The sequence below is a fragment of the Uranotaenia lowii genome, chromosome 1 (genome assembly GCF_029784155.1).
Source record: "Uranotaenia lowii strain MFRU-FL chromosome 1, ASM2978415v1, whole genome shotgun sequence".
Classification (NCBI taxonomy): domain Eukaryota; kingdom Metazoa; phylum Arthropoda; class Insecta; order Diptera; family Culicidae; genus Uranotaenia; species Uranotaenia lowii.
The window spans coordinates 21056134-21075694 of record NC_073691.1 but is presented as its reverse complement, the minus strand read 5'-3'; the positions used below and the strand labels follow the sequence as shown (position 1 = coordinate 21075694).

Sequence of the window (19561 nt, the reverse complement as noted above, 5' to 3'; positions counted from 1 at the left end):
GCTCAGCCCACGAAAGCGGAAGTTCCAATCCAAAATGATAATCAATCGTTAGCAGGGCCGTATTAAACCATCGGGAGGACCAAGGCAATTTTTCTCGGGAGGCCCCTATGGCAAGGTTGCCGAAAAAATTTTTGTGTTTGTGAGAAAAAAAATTCTGATTATCTGTGATTTCACCCAAAAATTCCGTGATAGTTTTCTGTGATGCTAATTCCTTTGATTTCATTGAAAATTCATGATAAATTGGGTTTTTCGAACTTTTAGATGAGAAAAATCAACTTACATTACCACTCTTATCATACTTTTCAAATTCAAAGTAAGAAATCTAAATTTCATTTACCTAGTCTAAAAAAATTATTATTTTGGAAATCCATTCTAAGTTCTGTGAATTCTGTGAATATTTCAAAATTCTGTGTTCTGTGACACAGATTTGGTGATGAAAATTTGCTAAAAATTCTGTGAAATTACAGATTTTTCTGTAATTTCGGCAACCTTGCCGTATGGATCGATGCCATTTTATAGAATACATAATTTTTTGAACACACGAAGTAACTGAAAATGAGTTCAACATATTGCCTTCAAATAACCATTATGTCTGCGTAGAAGACAGTTTATGGAATCTTCAAACAATAATTGTTAAACATCGTGGAACAGTTGATCAACTAATCGAAAATGTAAACTCTGATTAGAGCTGATAGATGCAAAATTCAATTCGAAATTTATTAAACAGCTCTATCACCAACTAAAATTCTCTGTTTTGGAATAATAAAGCATAAACAAATAAATGTTTTTCATTTCATCATTGTGTATCATAGTAAGTGCTTCATCGAAAGCAAAATGAATATTTTCCTCATAGCAATTGATAAGAAGCATTAATATTTCAAAAGCTTAAAAAATAAATAAAAAAATCAACTCATATTCCATGAAGATACAGATAAAAAGTTCAAGAGTAAAATTCAAAACCATAAATCAGAATTTATCCAGAACCAATCAGTGCCTAAAATTCAAATCACAATTTCAACGCAAATTCAGACACGAATGCGAAAAGGATGGTTAAGTATCGATAATTTAAAAAAAATGAAATTAATATTTAAGAAACAAATTACAAATAAAATTCCAATACAAAATTGAGGATCAAAGTGATAATCAGAGCCAAAACAAGAATCGCAAATTTTGTTATTCTTTCTCATCTTTATTTTTATTTCATATATTCAAAACACAAAAAACCCTGTCATGTAAAGTGCCAATAATTTTAATTGTAATGGCGATTACAATTTTCAATTAACAAAAAGATCCTCATTAGATCATATATTGAAAAAAAATCAGAAACATTTGTGGAAAAGTTCTTCTCAATGTGACAAAAGTTGAAAACATAAATTATAAATGGTGATTAGATGTTTAAAACATGGAATCAGTATTAAAATAATTGAAAAATCAGATAAGGAATCCAAATAAGTTTGATACTTTCAAAAATTATATAGAGTTCTCAATACTTAAAAAAAATCATGAAACTGAAGGAACAAACCAATACTTGAAAATATCAATGAATTTAATCTCTGTTTTAAAATCACATAGAAGACAAGATTAGGAAAATATAAATATTTACATTTAAAGAATCACTCATGGAAATATGTAATTCAACTTCGGGAATGTTTTTATGATGTAAATAATCTGAGAAATGGACCTTCCACAATTGGAATATGATATGCTGAATTCGGGATAATTACTTCAGCGGAGGATAATTTTCAAATAAAAGCACCTCACAGTCATTAGTACTTCTATAGTTCTATCAGCTGGAATAGTTTCAGTTCGAATTTACAAATCTGATACCAAATTGGGAATAGAAATTCAATAGAGAAACTCAGTATTGCCGATTGGTCAAATTCAAGCACCTACAAAATTTTTCTTTTTTTTTCATTATTGTTGCTATTCTCAAAATTGAGTATCGGAAAGATCGTTAATTTTGCATTACATATACTTATACTTCTAATTTCAAAGTAAGCATTCCCGAAAGCCCATTTTTATTTATTTTATTTTCAGCTAAGCTTTAAAAGCTCCTAATTTTGAATGATTTTCAATGTTTTTTTACACTTCATTTGATTTTTTTTATTTCAATGAAACTTGATTTTCAAACGGATTTTGTCCGACTAAAATTGTGTAGTGTTCATTAAAAAAGTCTTTATGTAATTTAAGTAAACAAGATGTTATCTATGAATTGCATTTTGTAAAAGTTCCTCACAAATGATGTAAATTTTAAGTTATCTTGTAATATTCCATGACGTTCCAAAATTCTACATCTTCTTTCTCCCTAATCTAATAAATTACTGCTATTTATGCAAATTTCAACAAAACTGAGAAAAACTCATTCCAGTCATTCCGCAGAATGCAACTTTTTTTTTTAATGTGAAGAAAATATTTCAAAATCAAAACCTAAAGTTTGATAAGCTAGAACCTCCTAAAATATATTTCAAGTTAAACAATTAGGAAAAAGAAAGTATTATTTATTGTTGCGTAAGCATTTCAGATTCCCCGGATTTTTTTTTAATATGGCCAGGTTTTCAAAGTAAAGTTGTCAAGTAAAACAATCAATGGTTGGCAGAATATTGTTAAAAAAAGTCCGTATTTTGTTGGGTTTATTCACATTGAAAAGAAACATAAAACTCAAATTGTGCTCAGTTTATTGGGTGTCAATATCCAAGTTTCATCTAAATTATTGTTCTCGAGAGAGAGGCCCGAGGCAATTGCCCCCCCCCTCCCTTTTTAATTTGCCGTTCTCAATTTTTTACTATGATTTTTTTGCTCATACTATGCATAAATAAAAAAACTTAATACATATTATTTTTGTTACTATATATTTATTTAGCTTTAAGTACTTCACATTTCAAGTTTCACGTATTAAGTTGTAACTTTTGAAAATACGTTCTAAAATCTTTAAAATGATGAGCTAAATTTGTATAATGGAACCTCAAGTAACAAAATAGGGAATTCACTTTCAATTCATCTTTGAATTCGTTGATGAGTCTGTTATATTTAGCTTGTTTGATTTGAGCAAAAAATAAGTTCTTTTGGGAAGCATTCAATTTCTTTATAAAAAAAACTTCATGCATTCTCGAATCAAATAAGCATAGTCTTCCAAACTCTTGCACTAATTCAAAGATTAGAGAAAAATAAATCAATTTTTCAAAAAAAGTTAAAGATCAAAAGATTTAGGTTCAAATATGGCTCTTGCAAATTTGATCAAAATTTAAGGCTTCATTTTGAAATTTGGCTTTTGAAAAAAAAAATAGTAATGAAAGACAATACACTGAAAAAATAAAGAATTTTTTGCAGATGTTTAAGATGATGATCAGGTACATGTGTTTTTGTTAGCAAATATTTTTGATGGAACATCAATCCCACATTAAAAATCCTGTCAATGATTTTCTTTAAATAAACATTAATTTTTTTTCATAAAACAAAAATTAAAATATAACTGAAATTCTACTTTGTATGTGATTTTCAGTTATATTGTATGTACAAACTAAACTTGATTATAAATTTGGAATTTTTGATACTGCCTAACAATAAAATTTATAAGTACGAAATCCCTTTTCCTTAAGGATTCCTCAAGGAAAAGGTCAATTTGATATTTTTATCTTAATTGTATAACTCATTTACGAGCTAAATCATCTTCAGAATTTGAACCTTTTTATTGAGATTAATGGTTGTGAGTTTTGGTTGATTGTAAATTTTTACGGTATTATCGGTGAATTTGAAATTTCTGGATGAATAAAAGGGGACTAGAAAAAAAACAGGTGTTGAAAATGTGTGGAGAAGCATAGTTCACATTTGTTCAAGCACAGATCAACTATTTTGAAGTGGTAGAATCGGACAGGGTTTAGTCAACCACAACACAATAGTAGTTGGTGGTCTATTCTACCCATCTATTATTTTTAAAATCTTGAAACTTTCTCACGAGAACATGAAATTAACCGAAAAGGCCGTAAAAAAGGATTTGAATCTGCATTCTGAATCTGAATTCTGAACCAGAATTCAAAATTTGAGTTATCAATCTGTTCCCAAATTTCAATACGATTTCTGAAATGTAGGCACAAAAAAATACGATTTCAGAATCTTAACTCCAGAGCTGAATTTTACCAGCCAAGTTCAGAGCCGTCATTCGTGAATCTATTATTTGAATTCTCTACTTCTGGATTTCAATCTGAATTTATTAATTAAATTGTCAATTTTAATCTGAACTAAAATATGAATTTTGAAAATATTTAATTTTGGATCGCCTGTTTGACCTTTACAAAAGAATTAAATACAAGCACTTCGAATCTGAATATAAAACAAAATTTCTTAGTATTTGGTAAATTATTATCAAGATACTGAAAATTTTATGAATTTTTGAAAATCTAGAATCAAATTTGATATGAAATGCAAATTCAAAATTTGAACCAGGATTTCAAAGCAGCTTTTCATTTCTTATTTCTAATGAGTTTTCGAACTGAAAATCAAGAATCCTAAACTGGATAGAGAATCCAAAATATGAAAATAGAAATTCAACATTGGATAAAGGGATTCTATTAAGAACCAAAACCTCCGAAATGAGTTTAATTTCATTATAAATTTGATATTCAGAACTAAACTTCTATAAACAAATGAGAAAATTTTGAAAAACTGTAGCAGAAATTTGAGCATTGGATGGGTTTTCAAGGATTTGGCACAAGTTTTGAGTCTAGATTGTAACTCTTGAATAACATTAATAGGCCATAAAAATTTGGTTATGGAATTAAAAGAAACTGTCCAGTTGTGTTTTTAATCGATCAGTTATATGGTGTTCGATACAAAGATAAGCCAGCTTTAAATTTCTAATACCCTTATAGAGATAAATTCAACATATTTGGACATATCGAAGGTTGAACTTAATCCATATTCTGCCGGATTTTATTAGTTTTCAACCTACAAATAATTAAGTTCAACATCCTTATAAAATTGCATATTAAAAAAGGTTAACTTTTCATCGAATTTTTTTCGGTATATCGATGCAATTTGGAGTGCAATTTTTTTTCTTTTTTTGGAAACCTCTTTTCCAGTATTGCCTTTTTTAAAAACAATTTTGAGAAACAAGAAAACTATCATAGATGAATCCTCATTACAATCCTCATTTTAATTTTTAGTCAAGAAATTCATTCAGTTCACAGTTCTTAAACGGTCATTTTATATTGATTAAAATCGTGAAAAACTTAAACTATTTTGTATTAAAATTACTTGTTATCGTTGATAGAGAATGATACTTTGAATTTGTAAAATATTCCAAGCGAGTGTTTTTAGCATTGATTTACTTCATATGATGTGAAGAAAATCGATAACACAAGTCAACAAATTTTACATTTATCCGAGGTGCAAAGAACTTAAGAACTGTATAAAGGCTAATTTGCAATCAGTTTTTTTTTGTAACAGATCTTTCAAAATAACTTTTTAAAACGGATAAAAATTCATCTAATCAACTAGTGAACTTTTGTCGTTAAACTGTAGAAGATTTCAAAGTTTCGGAAATTAAAGATTTTTATTCAATGATTAACTTTCTCCAAGATCGCGACTAATTTTGATTTCTGAGAGAACAATTATAGATGTTTTCTTATTGATAATTTTTGGACCATAAGTCTAATCGTTTTTCAGTCTTCAACAAACTTTTTAATTGATTCAAATCCCTAAAAATAGATACCCGAAGACTTTCTACAGCGGTGTCAGACACAGTTGCAATGTTATCTATATAACTTTCTGAAAATTCTAGAATTTATTATTTTAAAGCTGTAGGTGAAGCAGAACAAATTTTAATAACTTTGAGTTTGACTGTTCAATTTTTTAAATTATTTCAAATGCTGAATATATTTACTCGAATTGTTGAAAAAAAAAATCGAAAATGTATTTAAAAGTGTTGATTATTCAAAACATTACAATGTGCATTTTAGGCAATAAAGCTCAAAAGATTTGTTAAATGTGCGGCAAACGAGAGCAAAAAATCAAAGTTTTTTCAAAAGGCAATAATTATAGAAAAACAATTTGGAAAATTTGTGTCTAAATATTATAATATATTTCATTTTCAATAACATTCCGTCTTCAACTATTTAAGCCCTTTTGCAATCTCTTTGCTTCAACATGGATCATGGTTATGAAAAAGAGCTAGTTTATTAAGGGAGAAATTTGAATGGTATTGATTTGCTTTCAATATTTTTTTCGATCCATTTTAATGAACATTTATCAAATGCCTCATAGGTATAGGAGTTTCCTTAGGAAATATCTAAGAGCATAGGAGGTGTAGGAAAATCATGTTCCAAAAATTTACCAAAAAGGGATCCTGATCTCTATCTTTCACAAACTTACGTAACTCCTTCCTTGAATGATTGAATATCGATTCCCAGACGTATAGACGGTTTCCTTTTTCAACATTTTTTTTGAGTATTCAAGAGTATTTTACTAACAAACCTTCCCTTTTCCCCATAGACTACTAGGACGTGGCCGGCACCGTTATTAGTCATATAAATCATATAAAAAAGGGAGAGAATCAGTTTTGTACAATGAGAATGGCTGCTAATCCCAAGCACCATTTTTTTTTTGGGCTTTGTGCAAAATTGATGGCTTCGATTAATCACGGAGTAGCAACCATTGCACTATGGGGTTTGAGGTGGCAAAAAGTCAAAAACGGAACTTTATCGGATCGCTTTTTTATTTTTACTAGTTAATGACTTAATATTTGACTTAGATATTCCCAATTTTTCAACTCATTATCTTGAATACTGAACGTACCACAGACATTAGACATTGAAAAATTGAAAAATTTATATGATGAAGAAAAAAAAAAAAATCCCATATATTTCTATGGAAAACATTTCTTTCTTAAATTTAAAGCTATCATTTGAACAATTCAAAAATTTTACACACTAAATTGATCTATGATAAAAATGAGTAAATAATATTTTTTTTCAAAAGTCAAAAACTTTAAAGCCTTGCCAAGAAAAATCCCCGCGTTTCCCTATACTTTTTTCACTATCAAGATCTAGTTTAAAGCCCTAAAAATACAATAAAGAGATTTCAGGCACATTAAAGCACCGTTTTTTGAGATATAGTCATATAAAGCTGAAAATATCATGCAAATGGGTAATTTTTACTCTTCTATAAGTATAAATTCAACAAAGTTGATGCTGGTTTGTCAAAAAAAATGTTTCTCATTATTGATCAATCATTTCACACATTTTTCTCTTGAGTTGTCATTTATTGATTAAGTTTATCATTTTTTGATTAATTAGTTCAAAACCCGGTTTTCGAAAGAAATAAAAAGTAATCAAATAACACCAAGCATCCTACTTTAAAAGTTGTTTATGAAAAAATTGGTATGAATTTATTTTAAATTAGTCAAAATAGTAATTTTCATACAAAAACTTAAAAAAATTACAAAAAAGTCCAAAACACTTAATCATACTTTTTGCCGCCTCATAGTATGGAACTGCCCATAGTGCATTGGCGACGTGGAACTTGTTCTGCTTAGCCACGCCAGCGATCATGGAATTCGAACTGTATAGTTTGAAATTAAATGAAAAAAATACGAAGTTTTTCTAGAACCTATTTTTTATAACAAAAAAAAACCTGTAAATGGAGCAATTCGAGTTCAATAATTTAAGGTGGATATGAGTAGTCAATAAAGCTAACTAAGCTAAGCTAAGCTAGATCATAAAAATTTGATTACGATTTTCAAATTTTTAGTGAAGAGTAGAATATCTTGCTTGCTTGCTCTCCCCCCTCCCACCCCGGAGGTCTCCATGACCGGAGACATAATATTAACAAAAAAAGTCTGAGAAAGAAGTTTTAGACATTCGTCTAGAAACAATACTCTGACTTCAAAAAATGTTTGGAAGAATTTATGATATCATATTATCAGACACATATACGAATGCGTTAAGATAATTTAGAAATTAGAACTTTCTTACGTTTATAAAAGTCTTGTGAACATGAATGGACCATTGCCGGCACCATTGTTTTTGTAAACGTAGCAAACTTAAAAAAAAAAAAAACAATTTCAGTTCCTTCTGAGCTACAACCAAGCTATTTTCATTTGTTTTGTTGAAAAGTGTAGAAAAATTGAGTCTTTTTACATTTTACTTCAGAAAAAATAATTGAAATTTCCATACTAAGCATGTTTAGAAATAAAAATTTAAGAAATCTAAAATGGATTATTTACATAGAAAATTATGATTTTGAAAAAAATGTTCTAATTTCAAAAGATCCGTGAAATCTATGAGTATTTCTAAAATTCTGTGTTCTGTGGCACAGATTCTGTGATGAAATTTCCCTCAAAATTCTGAGAAATTATAGATCTTTTTGTAATTTCAGCAACTTGGCTACAACTGCAACATCGGCAGACACACTTCCGGAGACATTTTTTTTAAATAGATTAGCCGACATGACACCAGCGACGTCCACAAATCTTTTAAATATGGGGTTGTACTGGGCTCTCAATAAACACACGTGATGGGTTGCCTATGGTTTTTAAACGATAGTTTTTCAAGTTTGGCGTAGCCGGCGCCACGATTTTGTCAACAATAATGGCGCCAGCAACTTCCACGAAATGTATCAAAGTTTTTTTTTTTGGTTTTTTGAACAAATAAATGTGAATGAAGCTTAGGTTTGAGGTTTCAAACGAGATTTTTAACATTTCGAGAAACACCTTTCTCGGAGATCCTCCCGGTTTGTCGCATTCGCCTACCTTAAGCTGCAGATCCTGCAGGTAGCCCATGTTGATGAAATGCTCCACCTTGGTGCGGGTTTTTGTGTTTGCTTCCTGATCACACTGATTCACTTTTTTCCTTCTTCACAGATGCTCACACTTTTCACTTTCCCACAGAAGCTTAGCCAACACTTGTAATGTAATGATTCATATATGGAGGCACCAAAAATCCACTTCACATTCAAATTTCCGCCGTCTCAGTTGCTTGATTCGGCTGCTCATGGGTACTTCACTTAAATCGGCAGTAATTCACACCTGTTGCCGCTGTTCATCCACGTTCAAGTGTCCGGGGATATACTTCAGGAGCCTAGCTTAAGCCGAACTTAAGTTTGGTGGCGCCCCCAAATCGAAAACGCCATTGGCGGTGATAACTATTTCTCGCCGATGCCGGGTTTGTTTTATTTTTATTTTTCTTCTGCTGTTGATGGGAGCTTCTTCACAAAATCATTTGCCCGAGACGAAGACGACGATGAGTGCCAATCACTTATTTATTCAGTTATTTACAAGGAGGAGCCGAGAAACCAAACAACTGCTGAAGAAAAACAAAAGCCATTTTTTTCTTTCTTAAGACAAAGAAAACACGTCACTTTTAGCTCGAATCGATCAAAGTTCAAAGAGTTCCGGTACATTGGGTTTGGGTTTTTTTTTCCTTAGAAAAACATTAACGCCCTTCGAAGGTTCTTCGCTGTATTTTTCACCAACCTGTTATTATTTTAACGAAAATCAATCAACACTGTCCAGTACCCAGATTAAAAACTAGTAGAAAAAAATTTCTTTCCCAAATCGCGTGGTATGCTAATTAGGGGACAGGTTCGATCGTAAACTTAGTGTTTTTTATTGCTTTCATCCATCCCCAGGCTTAGCGAAAATATTTCCTTCACCCAGTTTGAAAAGTTGCTTAGTCACTTTTTATACTTTTTTGCATTTTTTCGTATCACGTGTGCCCGTAGATTTTTGACCTGACGTAATGGGTTGACGATAGGTTTTGCGACTGTTCCGATCACGGTTTGAGCTGGTTACCCACCAAAAACAGGTTCATTTCTTAGAGCCGGTTGACTCCCGGGAAAGTCACCAGTCTAAATATCATATTGCGATATTTGAAATTCGGGTTTTTCGGTTGTGTCACTACTTGTGGGTTTAGACAAGTCTCGAAAAAACAAAGTCTAAACCGGAATACAATATGTCATAAGTTACGTAAGTTACGACTTAAAAAAGGGGGAAATATATGATAACTAAAAACCGACAAAAATAAAACAAAACCCAAAAAAATATACAATAAAGGATTGAAAAAAAAATTGAAACGTTCAAAAATCTGCTGTAAAAATACGCAACTGAAAAAAACCAACACATGGATACATAAGAAGCAAATTGCTACAATTTAACTCGGTATCGTATCGGTTCGTTAAGTTTCTTCCCTTTTTTCGAACGGAACGCGCTTGAGCTAACTCTCTGATGAGTTACGATTTCGGGTTGTTAGCACCACCAGCGGCATTAATATAGCACTTAATGACTTATCATGTGCTGTTCAACAATTGTACGTACAATTGTACCCGCTAAGAGTTCGATAATAACGAGTGACTATTAGCGGGTTTGATCTTTTTTTCGTTTTTTTGTTGGTTGTCCTTATCCTTCCTATTTTTTTATTTGAAAAAAAAAAAAAAAAATAAAATTGTGTACTTTTGATTTCGATGACACTTTCTAAATACTGAGTTCATAATGTTTAATATTTCAAATTTTTTTTTTATACCGAAACGAAATTATTTCCAATTTTCAAAGAATAATGCCAAAATATGTATGTAAATGTGCGTTATCCCAAATAATATCATTTTTGTACTTGATTAGCTGCACAAGGTCAATTTCTGACTCAAACGCGCCCGTAGTCACTATATTGTGAAGTTTAAAATTATTTTTAACCACTACCACGGCGTTGTCTCTTTCTTTACCTTAAAAAAAAAATTCAGCATCTCTGAAGCTTTGCCACAATTTAAAGGAGATCCTTCCCTATCCAACGCACTATTCAGGAAAAAATCGATCGGGGGGTCTAGAACAACTTTATTTTTTATTAAAGAACCGTGAACAAATACATCAGCACATTTTCAAAACAAAAAAATCCACTTATAATGATTCCAAAAAACTTCAAATAATCCATTTTCAAACTTCATTGTATTTAAATTTCAACGAAAATAAATAATACCTCCAGAAATTTTGATAAAAAAATTTTGAACCAAAAATGTTGGCAAAAAAGTAATATATTTTTAAGATAATTTTAGAAATATCAATAACATTTTTCTGGTATTAGCTGATAAAACAACTAGAAAAATTGTAAAAAATATATACAAAAAAACTGTTATAAAGGTGTATGTTTTAATTCTTAAAAAATGATTTAACACTCTGTAAAGTGTAGAAGCTCGTTACAGTTCTAAAACCTATGGCAATAGATATAGAAAATCAGTTCTAATGGAGAAATAATATCATAAACAATGGTAAATTAAGGCTGCCAGATTTTTTTGTGCAAAATCCAGGCTATTTCATATAAAATCCTGGCAAAATCCGGGCAATTGATTTCCAAATTTACGATCATAAATCCGGGAAATATCCTGGCAAATTTTGTCAAAACCCAGAAAATACTCAACAAAAATAAAATAAATAAATTTTTAATCAAAACTAATCGACAGATTTTTAATCGTAATTTGGGCTTAATGGGAATCTTTCATGATCATTTTTATAAAACTTTCCAAATTTGCCAAATTTGAGCCATGCCGAGCCGGACTGTTCTTAAATTTTTCCTTAAATATCCGGGCAAACCCGGACAAACCCGGCAATCTGGCTACCCTATGCTAAATGATTCAATTGCAACTCTCTCCCATCAACTCGAAACTCCATTCTGTCTTCGATAAAAAAAAATAACGGAGAATACACCTTTATAACAATATTTTTTCAAAATTTCTACAGTGTTGTCAGTTATTTTAACAGCTAATTCTGAAAAAAAATCTGAGGATTTAAAAATTTCGAAAGAAATTCTATGGTTTTTGGCTAAAATTTTTTGAAATCTCTCAAAGGAAATATTTTGTATTGAGGTTCTAATTGTTATCTAATTACGTTATATTGCACATTTCCTCACACTACATAATGAAAATTTGTGTTCGTAGCATGATTAAAATTTGCTCGCGTTTTAAGTTTTATATTTGAACTTAAAGAAACAGTAGCGTACATTACCAGGGGGCTCATATGAGCTTTTTGGTGTAGAGGAGTTTGGTATGCCGTTACAAAAAAAAATCTTTTGCATCAAAATATTTGTAGTTACTATTTATTTTTGAAGGATTTTGCATTCATCTTAGCTTGAAAACGGGACATTTTGAATTTTTTTAGGAATAATTATAAGTGAAAACTTTAACAACTTGCTGGCGTATTTAGTTCGCAAATCTTTAAACAAACAAAAGTTGTTCTAGATCCCCCGATCGATTTTTGTGACGGATTGGGGAGAATCTCCTCTAGAATGTTGCCAATTTTCAAAGATGCTGATTTTTTTTTCTTTTGTGGTAGAAAATTCGACTGGAAACATCTTTTTTTGAGGAGTTTTTTCGGCTTGTGTTTAGCAAAAATTATTCTTAAAATCGTTCTTAAAAGACACCGTGACTAGATTTAAAATATCTCTATCCAACCAAATTTAGGACCATTCTGTTATACAGCATCTTCATTTGTTTCTTTCAAAAGTAAAGAAAACTATTATTTAAACTTCAATTTTCAAAAATTTTAAACCAAACTATTATATTAAAAATCATACCATCAAAAGGCATCATCTATATGCATCCAAATCAGGGCCGTAGGAAGAACCGACTCTTCGGAAGAGGGGAGGAGGTTGGTTTTGCCCAACAATGCAACAATGCACAAATACAAAAAAATAAAACAATTATGTTTGTAACTATATGACTATTCATTCTTAAGTAGGGGAGAGTGGGGTATCGTGGACCATGGGGAAACGTGGGCCATGGGGAAACGTGGGCCACTTTTAATATCTCTGATGTGTGTTGAGATAAAAATCTCAAACCAACTGTCATCGTCGTCACTTTGCGTGAGCATATATTCCTGTATGTTGTTGACTGAAATACGCATTATATGCTTCTTTTATTTATCAAGCTAAAAAAGTTAGAAAAATTAACTTACATAATTAAAAAAACACCCGCTAATTTCATCGATGGGGAACCTAAAGTGCATAACAAAAATATGCTCATACGCTTATGATCTTAGTTTTGTCATGATCTTTCACGTGGAAAAGGAATTTTTGATGAAACATAAATAAGTCACACAAACGCAGCCAATTTGCAAATCATAGCTTGTGGGGAATCCTGGGCCACACATCTTGAATCGCCTATATTTTTAAGTTTTTATACACATTCAGAACTTAAAATACGTTTTTCCTATCTGTAATGTTTTCTTATGCCAAATGAAGAGTTATGAAAAATATTTTGCCCATCCTATATAAGAAATTTTGCCAAAAAATTCGCGAGCCAGGTTTTGGAATCTATGCGGTCATACACAGCTCTCTTTTTTATTTCATCATCTGAAATTGCTTTAAAATAACGAATTGAATTAGGAAATCACAGTTTTGGGTCAACTCATAAACTTTGCATGATATTTTGTCAATTTGGATTTGGTGGCCGATTCCCCACCATTTTTCCAAATCCAAAAAATATTGCTTTTTTTCAAACAGTCAGAATTTTGGGAAAATAACTTATTCAAAATTTTTAAATATACCTTATGATTCCTTGAAAATGTAGAAAACCAAACAATTTTTTTTTTTCATTTTATCTTTTATAATAAAAAAGTTATGGAACAACGAAAAAAAGTGGCCCATGATTCCCCACTCTCCCATACTTTTTTACATCAAAAATTCTCGTAGAAAATCTTAACTTTGGAAAATTGATTTTATACCTAAGAGGAATTCGCATTCATCGATGATTAAAATTTTTGAATTTATTTAAGAGTCTGGTAGATTAGTCTGATTTAAGCATTAAAAAAATTTTTTTATGAGAGCTTTCCATTTCTAAAAAAAAGTTATTCTATATTCAAATCAAACAAGCCTTATCTTCTAAACTGCAATATTATCACATTGCGGACCAAATACGAGGTATCTCGTTTTCATATAAAATGCCGAGTTTTGGTGTTTGACTGCACAGCTTCCCTCGCGGTCCTTAATGTGTAAGGATTGTTAAGATAATGAATTTTGTGCAGATTTTTCAGGTGAAGATCAAGTAAATGTTTCTTGAACTGCAAATATGTTTTTCATAAAGAATCAATTCCATAATGAAAATCCTGTGGATGATTTTTTAATATAAAGTTTGAAAAAATTTGATAAAAAATTTGAAATTTAGAAAATTTAATTGACAAGTTATCTTAAGTTCATGATATCTTGAATTCCTCGACAATTTAAGTTGGTTTTAAAATTTAATTTTACAATAGCTTGTACAGCCAAATCATTTTTTAAATTTGGAACTTGAATTCAAAACCAGAATTCAAAAATAAATTCTGTAGTTCAGGTTTAATCTAAATTCACTATTTAAGTTATTTATTTTTAATTTGTTTTGTGTATCTGAATAAATCTGAATAAAAATATGAAATTAAAATGATGAATCTGAACCTGAGTTGTAAGAATTGAGTTTAAGAACTACTAATTTGAATATAAAACACAAAATTTTCTTTTTTTTCATATTCGGAAAACTTTTATAAAAAAAATAATAATGCATATGATCTCGAAAAACATTCAATTTTTGATTCAAATTTGATATGAAATGCATCTCTTATGGTTATTCGAATTGAAAATCAAGAATCCTGAATTGGATACAGAATCCGAAAACAGAAATACAATTTTCGTTATGGGAACTATGGAATAAGAACCTTCGAATTCAGACCTGAAAATTTGGAAAAAAGTGTAGCACAATTTTTGAACTTGGGATGGGTTTTTGAGGTTTTGAGTCTAAATTGTTACTCTTGAATAACTATTTTGTATTATCATAATTGAATTCTGAATTTTTAATTTTTAATGTTGAATCGAATCCTCATGGAGAGTTTTTAACCCCCAAACCATCCCCCTCTCCGTTCTAACGGCCATGATTCGAATTGAGTTAGACTTTTTTTTACATTTTGTACAAGTTTGCAATGGATTTCAGGAAACAGAACATTGCTGTAATTTTGTCCATGCCAAATATGTACAGACGAAAAAAGAGTGATAAACCGTACTAACCAGTTCAATAATTCTACAAAAATCAGGGGACTTCTATTATTTTTGTTTGAATTTCGCTCCGATATTTGTCAATTGGTCTTCGCTTTTGGTCATTAGGCAAAAAAGATAGCTTCCCTACACTTTTCCTAAGTTTTTGTTTTAATTGTTGTTATTAACAGTGATTTTTTTGCGTTTTCCGTGCATTTTGTCATACGTAATCTTATTTTATGGTGTTATGCTTTTTAAATTTTTTAAAATTTAAATTTTTTGTATGATTGTTTGTATACCATTTTAACTGTTATTAGATATTCTGCTTAGATATCCAATACTTTTGAAGGGACCTTGCCCTGCGATGAATGAAATTAAACTTTCTATCCAATGATATTTTAAATATTTTAAATAAGCTTTGCCGTAAATTTCGGACAAACCTGAAGCCAACCTGCGAAAATTCTAAGTTAATAAATAAAAATATTCAAGAGCGTCTTTTATTGCCTTGTTTTCAAAGATATTTTTGTTCGAACATTCCAGAAGCCGCAAAGTTTTTTTTTCTTATAAGTTTTGGAGTGATATTCAGGCTATCAAATAATTTTATTTCGGTTTCGAAACATTCGTAGTTTCTATGTAGTGTGTGATTAGTTTTTCTAAATGTTTAGAGTTTGTGCTTTCTTTCTGTTGATTCTAATCTTTATTTTTCGCATATTTTATCTTATTTCAAAGGGAATCGAATTTTTTTGTGCTTTAGTTTTGAAAATTAATTTCGGAAAATTTATTTTCATGATTTTTATGAAGTTCATTATTCGAATCTTTTATCAGATGTCTATCACCTCTTGTTTTGGTGCTATGGCGTTCAAAAAATAGATTTCACCAATTTTAGGAAACTCAACAGAAAACATCATAACTATTTCTGACATCTAAAAAAAACGAATTTGAGTTTTTGGTATTAGTGATTTTAATCTCGATATTGATCAATTTTGCTGAAGACTGCTAAACGTATTGAATTAGGGTTCAAAAAATATCTAAGATTCCTTTGGTTTAAAATTTCTTTAAACTTGCCGGTATTTTACAAAAACGGGGAAAAATAAACAAAACGAATACTTATGTACCTTTTTCAAAGAAAGTACTCGTAGTCTTCAAGAAAATTGATCGTTGATTTAGAACCTTTATTATAAATGAATTTCAAATGTTCTACAGTTTATCCAGAAATGTGATCAAAATTTTTAAATTAATTTTCAAAAGTTAACCCTCGAATGTAAAAAAAACGAGATTTGACGGAAATACATATGGCATATAAATTAGCTTCTAAATTATTTATTTGCCTTGTGTTATCGATGATATTTTTTGATCGTCAATTTTTTTTTTCAAAAGTTTTTGTTTTCGTATTTTACCTTTTTGATGTATCTGTATCTTTTGTTTGATTTTTTTTTCTATTGATCCAACACATTTTTTCGTTTATTACCCTCTTGAATAAGCAAATTAGAATTAGAATTAGAATTTTTGTATAGAATGTAAACGTTTTTTTTCTTATCTTGTTATTTTTTAGTGTCATTTTTAGGTTGTATTTTAGGTAAGTTTACAATTTTTCTGCTGAAAATATTCTTTAGCATTACTGAAAGTTATTAGAATTTCGGGTCCCTTGTTATATTTTTAAGTGTTCATATTAATCAGTTTACTGTTTCTTTGATTGGAAATATTTGATTGAATTTTAATTTCTCAGTCTCTCAATTATTTTAGTTGATTATTCTGTCATGGGTAGTTAGGGAATTTTTTCATAAATTCTATGTACCGGAAAATGTTTCTGATTATAATTATAAAAAAAAAACAACAATCTTCGAGTATTTTTTCTTTTATTTATACCAAATTTTCAACGAAAAGTTTTTGTACTCGTTGTTCTCTTTTCAAAAATACATTAAACCAATCGGAAAATATTTGGACCTAATATATAGATTTAAAAATTCGTAAAATCTTTCAATTTTGCATACACTGCTGAAAATTCTGAAAGTAAGTTATTGTCAATGTTTTTTTTATAATATCAATTTCTAAACTGTTTCAGAATATCAGAAAAAAACTGATTTATATATCTACTATTTTCTTACTGAATCTTCCTTATTTTTTTTGAAGATATTTCAAACTTGACTCTGGAGATTTAATAAGTTAAAACAAAATGGAGCGCACAATTTTCTCATCTCCGTTTTCTTTTAAGTATTTTTCATCCCATTTTTTATTGGCAAAAAAAAATTGTTCTGTATTTTAACATTTTTAGTTTCCTTCATCACGCCTGACGTCTTTAATGCGTTTTATATTATTTCTCTAAATCCCATCATTCCTCTATTTCGTCACGTTCTCATCCGTGAATCAGTTTTTTTTTCATGTCACGGTTTTATACGCTTCTAATTCGACGCACATAAGGCATCCCCATAACGCCTTTCCGAGTCGCGTTGCTGTTGCTGCCTAATGCAATTTGTAGGTTAGGATTTTCGAGAGAACCCCAAAGAACCGGGGGGGCCAGTGGCCGCTTTGCTACTTTATGGCTCAGCCAGCCAACAAGTCAGCTACTTAGGGGGCACTAATAAATGAATGAAAAAAAATTAAAAAAAAAAAAGAAAAACAAACCCATAACAACGAACGACGACCGAATAAGCGCAACAGGTGTTATGATGATGGGGGAGAACTTAAATTTACTATTCCTTCTTCCAATGAGTTGTAGGAAGGCATACACGAAGAAGAAGAGACCCACAAAGGTGCGTTGAACGTTCGTCGCTTCGTCTCCGTTCAAGTCTCTTCAAACTCCCTTCGCAAAGTCCTAACTGGGGGAGCTAGGTTAGGGTACGTTCCATATCGCGATTATTATTATTACTATTATATGAACGATTCGCGCATGACGGAACCTAAGATATGCAACGGCCAATCTTGGCTGGAGTCGACGATTCAAGTCGAAGCCTCGAGGTGCTGCTGCACCTGAAGTGTCTTTTTGTAGTTGGCATTTTTTTTTCTCTTTCCTTCGCTGCGGGTAGTGGTTTTCTTCTTTGCCACTTAAGTTTATCGTCTTTGTCCGCTCCAGACTTAACAAGAATTTTAAAATGCTTGGTGTCTGGTGTTTTTTTTATTAAACCAACCATGTGCCTTCATCAAGAATGATATAACAGTCACTCGGTCTGCGTAGAAATGTTATAACTATCAAGCTAGGAAGTTAATTTGGAGCATGGCACTAAAAGTGCAGTGCTAAGAATGCTAAGCTTTGATTAATGACGCTAAAATAGATTGATGGACATAATTGTACAACTTGGGCTAGGGTGATAAGAAATAGGCTCGTTCGAAGCATGAATGTGCGTTAGGGTGGCAGCCAAATGGGTCATGTCAGATTTTGGAAAACCGACCATATACATTTTGGAGATTGGTCCAAAAAACTGAGTTGTGCTTAATTACAGCTCAATCGCATCTAATATAGGAGTGCATCAAAGCGCTCAAAGTTTCGGATTTTTTACCCAAAAAAATCACCAAAGGGAGGATCAAAGGAAATCAAAAATGCACAAAAACATCGAAATCCAGTGTTATCTCGAAAACAATTTTGTTTGTCGAAAATCGATTTGAAAATTTGAAAATCAGCTAAGGGGGATGACCAAAGGAAATCGAAAAATCGAAATTTCAAATTTGGTGCCAAAGAACTTAGAAATGCAAAGAAACGACGAGGTCTGGGTGTTATCTCGAAAAAAAAAGCCCAGGGAGTAAATTTTTGGTCATTTTTTTTTTAGATAACAGAGAAATCTTGACGTTTCTTGACGTCATTTGGCATCAAAATAAATAAAAAAAAAAATCAATTTTTGAATTTTCTTTGGTCCCCCCTTTGGCGATTTTCGAATTTTTAAAGTAAATTTTTTACCCTAAATTTTTTTTCGGGATAACATTGGATTTTGATGTTTTAAGCGTTTCTGAGTCATTTGGCATCAAAATTAAAATTTCGATTTTCCGATTTCTTTAAGTGATTTTTGAGGGTCGAAAATCCGAAACTTTGAGCGTATTAAGACACCCACATAAATCAGGCACAGCCCAGTTTTTTGGGCCAATCTACAAAATGAATATGGTCGGTTTTCAAAACTCGAACATGACATTTTCTCATACATCCATTGAAACCCTAATGTACATATAACACAAAGTTAAGAAAACAACGTTCTTGGTTTTTTACTTACTAACCCGATCAAAATGTAATTCAAATTTTATGATTTTTCAATTTGAATGCCTGAAATTTTAACGGATCTGGTTTATTTTTTTGAATAGTGGATTTGTTTAGCACGAGTCGCAACTTTACCAAACGAGGCTTGGTTGAATAATTACGTCGAGTGCAGAAATATATCCAGTTTAGCATTTGCATACAAAACTAAAGGTTAATTATCATTTCATCTAACCTTCTATCCATCTATATAACAATTTCATAATCTTTAGATGTCCCTACTAAAAAGGACATCAATTTTCACCCTAAGGCCGATAAATTAAAGTAACAAACATAAATTACGGTGGTTAATCTCTTCATAAAATGGTTTGCAATTTTAAACATTTACTTTTCGTATTCCGGAATTATGAGT

At 30.7% G+C, this 19561-nt stretch overlaps 1 protein-coding gene across 8 annotated transcripts in view; it reads right to left on the bottom strand.

Annotated features, from left to right (window-relative positions):
• Window positions 1-19561, bottom strand: part of LOC129747360 (rhophilin-2-A) — a 269329-nt gene that overhangs the window by 106305 nt on the left and 143463 nt on the right. For 2 of the 8 annotated variants that reach the window (XM_055741582.1, XM_055741556.1), the window contains exon 2: window positions 8744-9296. The exons of 4 other annotated variants lie outside the window; for them this stretch is intronic. In XM_055741582.1, the coding sequence (XP_055597557.1) occupies window positions 8744-8773 (30 nt within the window). In that variant the 5' untranslated portion in view covers window positions 8774-9296. The remainder of the gene's footprint in view (window positions 1-8743; window positions 9297-19561) is intronic. 2 more of the 8 variants (XM_055741575.1, XM_055741566.1) reach the window with 1 other exon arrangement.